The sequence below is a fragment of the Acanthochromis polyacanthus genome, chromosome 21 (genome assembly GCF_021347895.1).
Source record: "Acanthochromis polyacanthus isolate Apoly-LR-REF ecotype Palm Island chromosome 21, KAUST_Apoly_ChrSc, whole genome shotgun sequence".
Classification (NCBI taxonomy): domain Eukaryota; kingdom Metazoa; phylum Chordata; class Actinopteri; family Pomacentridae; genus Acanthochromis; species Acanthochromis polyacanthus.
Genome location: NC_067133.1, coordinates 2,660,401 through 2,671,126, shown reverse-complemented (window position 1 = coordinate 2,671,126; position 10,726 = coordinate 2,660,401). Strand labels below are relative to the sequence as shown.

The following is a 10,726-nucleotide window of genomic DNA, read 5'->3' as shown; positions in this document are numbered from 1 at the left end:
GTGGAATACTGTAAAACATACTGCAGTCCAATTTCAGACAGTACTGGTTTCTTTGTCTGAGCCCAAATTGTCTCTCTTGGACCAGATTCAGCAATTTCAAAAGTTTCATCACCTGCTCGTTTCCTCTTTACAGTCCCAGCGGTTCCATAATCTGCTGAATTTTGCAGAACCATTAATACACCTCCTGAACGCCTGTTGGCTGCCCACAGACTGAGCAAGAGCAAACTCGATGAGCCCTCAGTAGAGGGCAGAACCCCGCCCTCTGCTGGCGAAAACCCTGTCCTCCCTATACAACTGATGCAATATGTATCAATTTAGATCATCATACGTATCTCCCTCCCTACTTGATCTGCTGACCTGTAACTCCACAACTGAGCAGGGGACCTTAGACCGATCTTCAGTGCCAAGTTTGATTATCCTGACTTCAGCGGTTGCAGAGATATCTGAACGGACATAGCCACATACATGCATACATACATACATACATACATACCCAGCCAGATACCGCACCGAATGCAATAACCCCGCCGACGTACCCGTCAGGCGTGGTTAATAATGAAACTACATTTACTGAACTTAAATCATCTTTCAGAGCGGCAGAACGTGATCTGACACTGTTGGGTCCAGATTTAAATGATCATCCTAACTCCACTCCTTTACCACAGTTAAAACACTGAAATGTAATTTTGTGCATAATGATGGATTTTCTTAATAAAAGTGTCCCGACAGCTGTGATGGAGCTCAGGATTTATCCAGAGAAGCTTTAATACAAATAACTCCACCGTATAAACTTGGAATGTGAACATTTTCTTCCATCTGATCCTGAGTTTACCAAGTTAAAACTGCTGAATGTGAACATGACGGTCAGTATAACCCTGTGGATGGCGCTACATGAACTTAGAAAGGACCTGCAGACCTGCATCTCTCTTTCTGTACTTTGAGCTGAACTTCTGCAAAACCTGAGCAGTGAAAGTCTGAACACAGAAGAACAAATTTAGTTTTTCATTGAGACAAGAAGAAGAAGAAGAAACCTGGAGGAGAAAGCAGCGGTTAGAGAGGATCAGCCGCTGTTCAGAGTCTCAGATTGACGGGAAACATGCAGGTAAGAAACTTCAATTATTCTTTTTCCTGTTGTTTGAGCAACGTAAACACATTTGAAGCATTTTCACGACAACAAAAATAAATTGTAGCATTCTAAGTTTTTCAAGTAAATGAATGTTTGGAGCAAATCAGGTTCCACTCGTTTTTTGTTTTTTAATACCCGTTTCAGAACGGAAGATCCAATTGCCAGAAAAATACACGGACCGGATCACCTGCTGCAGCACTAAAAGGTGATTTTACTTCAGTCTTTGAGTTTTTGTTCTCTTGTCTCCACAATTATCGTTAAATCAGAGGCTGATTTTTGTAAGAAAATAGTTTGTCCAAGAAAACTTTATGGCTTCTTATATATCTGACAGGTGAGAGAAACTCATGCACATACATGGAAAAATGTGAATCAACATAACTTCAATGTAACATAAAATTTGTCAGCGTCATATATAAGTCATGGTTGCAGAACAGATACTGATGTTTTCTTTGTGTCTATTTCTTATTACTTTGTTTTTCTACATCAAAAGTCTCAAGGAATTTCAGAAAAGTTGTAGTTATATGGAAAAAATATAACATTTTGATTGAGGGCATCAATTTAGTTGAATTTGGCTTTGAAAGTTAATGAATTAATGAATGAAAAAAAAATAAACAGAAAATATTGTGCAGAAATGCATTCTTGTTTCCATTACAAAGAATGTATTTATATTACAGTCATTAGAATCTTAAATTGCCCGAAGGGACAAAGGTTTTTTTAATTGAATTACAAATCATTTTCAACTAGTCAGAGCTCAGTTGCTTCTTATTGTGATGTATTAAACAGTTTCATGGCAATAAAATTCACTTTAAATTAAAGATTTGTATCTAGTTTTTTTGAATCTGTGGCTACAAATCTATAGTTTTTAAAAATTAAAATTATATTATTTTTAAGGTACTGCTGCGATTTTGTAACGTTTCACAAACTTATCCAGAAAAACAACCCCTGAAAAAAGTTTCAGAATCCATAGAATTAATTTGTTGATTAAAATGTTAACAACAGTTATAAAGGGAGAATACACGTCTATGTAAAATCAGTGCCGTGCTTAAGTACAGTGCTACAGCATTTACGGTAAACCCGTTTCGTCGCTACTCGGGTATTTTCGGCCTTTGGTTATACTGACGTCACATTCGGTCTCTTTCGGGCCTGAAGGGATCCAGCATGGCGGACACCGGTGTGGTGGAGACGCTCCTACAGCGGGTTGAGAAGGCGGACGACGGCGTGGACAGTCTGAATGTAGCGGCCAGCCTCGGGGTGGACCACCAGGTCATCGTAGGAGCCGTGAAGAGCCTGCAGGCTCTCGGAGACGTGAGTTTACCGGACTGAGAGGCGACGTAGGGCCGAGTGTCACCGTCAACATTGGAGTGACTGATGCAATCTGGAGGGCAGTACTAGTAGTAGTAACAGTAGTCAACATAAGAGTGACAGATGCAATCAGGAGAGTTTAAAAATGAGAAGAGCAACTAGAGCGATGTAGTAGTAATAGTAGTAGTACCATTAGTACCATCAGTAGTAGTAGTAGTTGCACTAGAAGTAGTAATATCAGTCGTAGTAGTAGTAGTACTAGCAGTAGTCGGTCTAGTAGTAGTAGCACTGGTACTAGTGGCACTAGTAGCAGTCGTAGTAGAAGCATTAGTAATAGCAGCAGTAGTCAGACAGCTGGTAAAGAGTCTCCTGCAGGTCTCAGGTCAGCTGACAGTGTGTTTGTGTCTTTGTTTCTTCCTCTCCAGATCATCTCAGCTGATCTACGTTCCTCCAAACACTGGGAGTTGACAGGAGAAGGCAGTGAGATCGCTGAGCAGGGCAGCCATGAAGCCCGTGTGTTCAGCTCCATCCCTCTGGAGGGTCTGGCCCAGAGTGAGCTCATGGTGAGTGGGACAGGTGGACGGGTCCAATCCATCCGCCTTGTTGACCAGCCGTCCCTCCTGTCCATCCTCTGGTAGCAGCAGAACCGGGGGGCTTTAGTTGAACATCTTAGTGTCATCTAGCTGAGCCACTGATACTTTATGCTTCTGCAGTGAGACTCCTGTTTCCATGCTGATACATTTTGTCACCTTCATTTCATTTGATTGTTTAGCTTCACTACTGAACCTCTGACTTTGTCCCTGTGCAGAAACTGTCCTTCGGGAAGATCGGCTTCAGCAAGGCCATGTCCAACAAGTGGATCCGAGTGGACAAGACCCAGGAGGGCGGCCCCAGGATATTCAGGGCCGTACGTGTCCCTTTACACTAACCTCTGACCTTTTTTATCCTACCGTTGTCAGTGAGGTGTGTGAACATGTGTGGTTGTGTTTTGACCTTCAGGTGGAGAACATCGAGGACCAGGTGAGAGAGAAGCTGCTTCAGGTGCAGAAAGGAAACTTCAGTCAGCTGGACGAGAAAGAAAAGAACGAGCTGAAGAAGAGGAAGCTGCTCTCAGAAGTGTAAGTCATTTGTACTAGTGATGAATGTGTAGCTTTTCATACCAGTAGGTGGCAGTAGAAGGTTTTGCTGTGGCCCTGGGACTTCAGTGTAGGTACAGAGTAGGTACATGGTGTCTACAGGTAGTGAAAAGTCTTGCTAGAAAACCTAAGAATGTTTTGAATTTTATGTACAAAGGTCTTGAATATTTGCTCTGTCCTGCAGTGGACATAAATGTTGCATACACATTTTTGGCTGTTTGGACATATACTTCTGTATGCTAAATGTTGGGCTGTGTTGTTAGTAGATTGTGCTGCAGGAGACTGTTTTATCCGTTTTATTTGTGATATTTCAGTCAAACACTGCCTACAGCTGCTACAGGGAATCTTCAGCTCATGGTGCATGAGTCAAAAAACAGAAATTAAATATTTGATGTCACTTATCTGCGTCGAGGCCGTGACAATTTATTGTTTTGAGAGACGGGAGTTATCGTTGAGTACGTCCAGGAGCTACTGGTGACAAAAATGTGACGTAAATACCAGTTAATTTATATTCCTAATGAATAAATGTGAGCATTTTCTTAAGTAAAGACATGATTGCGAAATGGGTACCTGATTGGATTCGGTGTGGTTTTACAAAGGTCTTTAGAAATCTGAGAAATTTGCTGAAACACTGCAGAAAATCTGAGATGAGCTTTAGTTAATGAGACGAGATTGACATTTCATTGTCAAGGTAGAGCTGCAACAATTTCTGGGAGAAATCTTGTATTTTTTTGGAAAAATTCCAAAGATGCCAACACTTTTATCCATGACTGTGTACATATATACACACATGTACACTGAAACGGCGCCATAAGGACACACAGATACATTGGTAAATACATACACAGCATATTTACAGAGATAGAGGAAACATAGCAGTGTTTCACCTCTGCAGATATAATACATGCATTGTTGGACTGATGATGAATAGTTAGAAAATTCCAAAACATCCCCCAACTGCAGCTACCTCACTCATGCACTGGTGTCGTTATTCTCAGTTTTGACGAAGGTTCTTAGATTTAGATCCAAAAATGAATTTAGTGTGAATCTGCTGCTTTCATGACCTAATTCTTCAAACTGCACGTGTTGCAGGTGTGATCATTCTTGTGTTCTTCGAGGAAACGCCTGGCCGCTATTTAGGTGGAAAACTAATTAAGAGTTTAATTCATTAGGTTAATTGATTAAGGTGAGGAGATCGTGCTTAGATTGCTGACATATACTCTGGATTGATACCAAGGTGCATATTCTTCCCAAATCCTCTTAGTCAGGAAGCAATCCCTCAAACTGGTCGCCAGACTGCAGCTGTAGAAAGCCGCTACAACTTAGAATCCCGCTGCTTAGTGTTATCCTACCAGGAAAGACTCAGCGCTGAGCGCAGAAGACGTGGAAGCAGTGACGTTTGTGTTTTCTCAGTGTTAAAATCCTCATCATAGAAGCACAGGCTGCTGGAGAAGTCTACACAAGCTCGAATCTCAGTTTTCTCAGAGTAATTGGCTTAAAAATTCTATTTACAGTGACGCAAGTATAGTTTAAGCAAAGACCTCCAGCACTCTTGTATAATTCATATGTGGCCTTAGATCTTAGATACACGGGTTCTATTTTAAGTAGGGCTGTCAAAATGAATGAGTTAATGCGGATTAATCCATCATCATGATTAATCTGATATATATATATATATATATATATATATATATGGAAGAAAATCATCCCCTGGTGACATAAAATCATCGTCTTGGTTCTACCCTTCTTTCTTGAGTCTGAGATGACGCTTAATAAATGTAGATTAAAACTGAATTAGATTTAATTGTGATTAATTTAAATTAATCCACTTCAACCCTGTGATTAATCAAATTTAAAATGTAATCATTTTACAGCACTAATTTTACACTACGTCATCCTTCCATTTTCCGTTTAATGAAACGGTAAACACAACTTAAATAGTTGTATTTAATGTTTTATTATTGGTATTTTGAGTAACTAGTTTTATGTGCAGGCAGGAAAAATTGTAGAAAAAAATTCACACTTGCTCTGACTGCTGTGTTGAATTAGCCATTAGACTTCTTTGCTCGATCAGACAAACAGAAAGTCAATGTCTGTGTCATTTTTGGTCGTCTTTAAGCAGTTTAAATGTCTGTGTTTAGGACGGTGAAGTCTTACTGGATCTCTAAGGGCAGCTCCTTCAGCACCACCATCACCAAACAGGAGACGGAGCTCACCCCTGAGATGATCGCCACGTGAGCAACGACTCTTGTTTACTTTTTATTTTAGCTTGAAACGTGTCCTGTCTGCCTTCCTCTGTCGGTCAGTGACAGACTGCGGGGTTTCAGACCGAGGACACAGAAAAACTTCTGCCCATAAAAGGGGACCAGTGCAAAGATGTGGACTTGGTCCTAAAGGCAGGGCAGGACAGAACGATGGCGACCAAAAGGTGGACTTAACAAAAGGATTCATTTAGCCTGGACTAAGGTTAAAGTTACACACTTTTGGACAAATTATGAGTCATTTTTGGACTTATTTTTGAGACGTTTGTGTTATTTTGGACGTGTTTTGGTAACTTTGGGAGCATTATTTTAAAATTCGGACAGTTATTTAGTTGACATTTCAGTGATATCCATTTTTTATTAATAAGTGATTGTTTCCATCATAAATAATTATGGAATTTGTAAAGAAATGATCATAATAAAAATAACAAACATTAGTCTTTTTACTTTTAATAAAAATGTATGCAAGATATATCCCATGGACTTCAAAAGCCCCTCAATTATAGATTGACCCTCCGGATGTTCTCTCTCTTTTCCTGGCCAAAATGCAAACTGATGTTGCTTTTACTTCTGGGTGTCGATTGATCGCACCATTGATTTTATCCAGTCGTGTCAGATGGAGATTAAAAATGCTGAAATGAACTGGGAGAATTATTCTGTAATTTTTGAAAAGCTACAGCCTATAGAGAAGCATCACTTCTAAAGTCAAAGTTCCAGTCAGTCGTGTCCTTTTTCGCCACCGTCCTCCTGTAACAGCTCCTCTTTGTTGTGTTCCAGTGGAAGCTGGAAGGAGAAAAAATTCAAGCCCTACAACTTTGAAGCCATGGGCGTGGCTCCGGACTGTGGTCACCTTCACCCGCTGATGAAGGTGCGGACGCAGTTCAGGCAGATCTTCCTGGAGATGGGGTGAGCAGCAGTGACAACAGATTTAAAGAAACGCATCTCGCACACAGGAAGACAAGCGAAATGAACCCTCTGCTCTCTGTAGCTTCACTGAGATGCCGACCAACAACTTCATCGAAAGCTCTTTCTGGAACTTCGACTCCCTGTTCCAGCCCCAGCAGCACCCGGCCAGAGACCAGCACGACACCTTCTTCTTGTCTGGTGAGGCTAAACGCGTAGAAATTCTCCATCCGAGTCCGATCTGTTGAGGAAATGTCACTCTTAGTCCTTGGAAGTTTGCTGTAGTGGGTTGTTTTTCCGGCATACGGTGGTTTTACCAACAGAGCATGAGTCTGAGAAGGTAAGACGACCGAGAACATTTACACAATTTATAGGGATGGTCAGAGAGTAGGAAGGGGGCTGTATGTAGATACAAGGGTGAAGAGTGGTTCATTTATGTATGGTTGCTAATCAGCGACAGAGGATAAGACAACAAAGAACAAAAGGTGGTTGAATTAAGAGGTCTGGCAAACAACAAAAGGTAGAAGATGAGGGGTCTGGAAAACAGTTGCAAATAACAAAAGATGAAAGAATTGAGGATAACCGGGGGAAATGAGACATTAGAACGTTTCTGTAGCGATAGATGTGCTATTTCCTTCATCCGATCCGAGTCATATGTGATGATCAGTCACTCTGAATGTCGTTTTCCAGACCCAGCACTTGCCCACGAGTTCCCCCAGGACTACCTGGAGAGAGTGAAGAAGATCCACTCAGAGGGAGGCTTCGGTTCACAAGGGTGAGACACAATCACACACAGTGGCATCACAGTTTCCATTCTGGCATCTCCCATCTTCATTATGATCCAATGTCCTGTTGTGATCCAGGTACAAATACGACTGGAAGATCGAGGAGGCTCAGAAGAACATCCTCCGTACTCACACCACAGCAGTCAGCGCACGCATGCTGTACAAACTCGCACAACAGGTGAGCTGCAGATATTCAGGAGGTGATGTTGGTGTCATAGTTAGTTCTAGTCATAGCTTAGATGATGTTTTGTGTTGTGGAAGAATTAATATGTGGGGATAAAATCAAGTATTTTGCCACCAAATTAAATAAATACATGAATAAATGCGGTGTCCCAGAGAACAGGAACACCAGCGTTTGTCTCCTGAGTGTCCTCAGACTTCCAGCTTAAGCACACCACTGGCTTTTTGGACTTTGGATTGGAAACCTGACGGAGAGCCAAACCCTCTGCTCGACCTCGCTAATGCTCTTGTGTCTGAATGGCAGTAAATCCCCGATGAGAAGTTACAGACTGAAGGCTGGAGCAGCAGCAGATAGTTGTACACCGAGATGTTCAACAATCACAGCGGTGTAATATTCACATTAGTGTCCAAACACTCTGCCTTTGTGTCCCCTTTAACCGTGAATCTCTGCTCACCAGGAGAAGTTCACCCCCGTCAAGTACTTCTCCATCGACCGGGTGTTCAGGAATGAGACGTTGGATGCCACCCATCTAGCAGAGTTCCACCAGATCGAGGGCGTGGTGGCCGACTACGGGCTCACGCTGGGAGACCTCATGGGGGTTCTGCATCAGTTCTTCACCAAACTAGGTCAGGATCCACAGGGGACACTGGGACCTGGGCTGGTTTTATTACTGCAGTTATAATGGGACTTAAAGAAGCAAAGTTCCTGAAGGAGAACTGAGGATCGTAGATGGATAAAACACAACAGCCTGAGTGCAGCTACAGTTTCTCTACAGGCTTCATGATTAGATTGTTTGACCAAAAGACAGACTTCTCCAGTAGTTTCGTGCTTTTAGATGTTCAGTCCCACATATTTCTTACTTTTTCCTCTTTTAGGAATTACCAAACTCCGCTTCAAGCCGGCCTACAACCCGTACACGGAGCCCAGCATGGAGGTGTTCAGCTACCATGAAGGTACGGTGCAAGACCTCAGAAGTCATGTGTTCATGGAACTGTCGAGCAAATTTGAAGCCAACGAGTCTTGTTTCCTTTTCCTGCTTCAGTTAGAAAACTAAACTGTGTCATGACCTCAGATGGTGGCCGTATAAACTACTTTACACACGGTTGTAATAAGAACAGAAGAAGCTGGAATCACAACCAGCTGTTTGCCAAAATGTTGAAGAAACAAACAAATCTGTGTCCATCAATGTGAAGTTTTGTGTGTGGTCATGTAATTTAATGGCTTTATTAAAATTAAACATTACTTTTCAGACTAAGACTGCTGAAAGAACACATTTTATTGGTTGAAATATAAAATGAAAGCATCGTTTTTTTTACATTGCTAACATGTCCATATTGTGTTATTTATACTCTTGGCAACAATGCAGAGTTACTTAGCTATTTAAAGGCAGAAATGGATTATTTTCATTGGAAAAAAAACGCGCAGAGATGAGTTTTTTATGGGTTTAATCTGTGACTTGTGAGATATAACAGCTCTGTGCTGTTCCTCCAACACTATAAATGTGTTTCTCCCAACATACAGGACTGAAAAAATGGGTGGAAGTGGGAAACTCGGGGGTCTTTAGGCCAGAGATGCTGCTGCCGATGGGACTCCCTGAGGATGTGTCTGTGATTGCCTGGGGATTGTCTTTGGAAAGGTAAACACAAAATGAATTTCAGAGAGAATAGACATTGTGTTGAAGTTCCCACACAGCTTTCAGAGCTCGTATCTGACTTGTTTCTTGTTTTATCGTTAAGTTTGAAGACGATGTGGGTGGAGAAAGTGGGATCACATCTGTCTGTCTGTATGAACTCTACTAGATTTCCCATGTAGGGATTTAAGGTGTGTGGTTTAGACATCTTCAGTCCTGTAGGTGCTGAGCTCAGATCTGACCCACATTTCAGACATCCAGGTTTGTATTCAGAGGAGGGTTTTCCATGTTGGCACATTACATAATATAATGGAATTGTTTTCTGTCCAATCATGTGTTGTGGCTGTTTGCAGTTATTCTCAACTTGCTGCTTTCTCTTCTTTCATTTTAGCCTATTGTCAGTCGTTTTTGTTGCAGTTCCGTTACACAGAACTCTCACTTTCCGCGGATAAATCTCACTATAGGGGTCATCTGCTGGTCAGACTGCTTTGTTTTGTGTTTGAGTTTTAACTGGGGACAACTGTCAGAGCTAATGACTGTGGAGCCAGTGAGCTGGGAAGGGCTTTAATCGTCCACACTGAGTAATCCTGCCTCCACCAGCCGGCCCTGTGTAGTTGTTGTTGTTGTTTCTGCTCTGAACTGTTCGTCTTGGAACAGACACAACACAAACACCTTCTCTGTTGTCGCTGCATCTCTGATAGCCGCTCACTCGTCCCTCTGCTCCGTCCCACAGGCCCACCATGATTAAATACGGCATCAACAACATCAGAGAGCTGGTGGGACACAAGGTGAACCTGCAGATGGTCTACGACGGCCCGATATGCCGACTGGACTCCTGAGTTATTAAGATTATTCTATTGGATGGACCTTTTTTACCTTCAGCACCTCATTGATAAAGCCCTCCGCCCTCCAGCTGTAGCTCAGAGAGGGTCTGTTGTTCTCTGCAATTCTGAAGACAGATATTTTTCCAAGGGCTTCATCACACAGGAGCAGCATTGTATGAAATCTGCTGCCATGCAAAACCTGAGTGAAAAGTCTTGACTCGTTTTTTACATCACCTTGCCTCAGTTAGAACAGATTACCTTCTTGTACAGGGAAACATGCTAGTTTTGGAACAAGACAAACGCAAAATTAAAAGCTTTTTCCAACTTCCAACACAGGGTGACTTGTTTCTCTCTCTTTTTCCTACATTTAGCAAATTTGACATAATCTGTAGTCAGAGTTTGCGATGGCGGATATCTTAGTTTTATTCATAGTTAGCTAGATTGTATCCAAAAGCAAAGAAGTTCAGGCTTAGGATTATTTTTCAGTTTACACCCTTTAAGTGTGGCTGCCGTAACAAGCTTGCTGTGCCTGAATAACAAGATGTCTGATTTGGAGTTGTTTCCTAGCCCACATATGT

At 41.9% G+C, this 10,726-nt stretch overlaps 1 protein-coding gene across 2 annotated transcripts; it reads left to right on the top strand.

Moving 5' to 3' along the window:
* Positions 1-2,257: 2,257 nt before the first annotated feature.
* farsa (phenylalanyl-tRNA synthetase subunit alpha) lies at positions 2,258-10,479 on the top strand. 2 transcript variants are annotated; one of them, XM_022196470.2, is made up of 13 exons: positions 2,258-2,431; positions 2,854-2,991; positions 3,237-3,335; positions 3,428-3,546; positions 5,706-5,798; positions 6,603-6,731; positions 6,814-6,929; positions 7,419-7,503; positions 7,592-7,691; positions 8,155-8,320; positions 8,570-8,647; positions 9,216-9,330; positions 10,058-10,479. In XM_022196470.2, exons 1-13 carry the CDS (start codon positions 2,285-2,287, stop codon positions 10,161-10,163), a joined length of 1,491 nt encoding a protein of 496 aa, XP_022052162.2. In that variant the 5' UTR covers positions 2,258-2,284; the 3' UTR covers positions 10,164-10,479. The 2 variants fall into 2 exon arrangements, with proteins under 2 accessions (XP_022052162.2, XP_022052161.2); XM_022196469.2 differs by having other exon boundaries at positions 8,152-8,320.
* Positions 10,480-10,726: the final 247 nt, after the last annotated feature.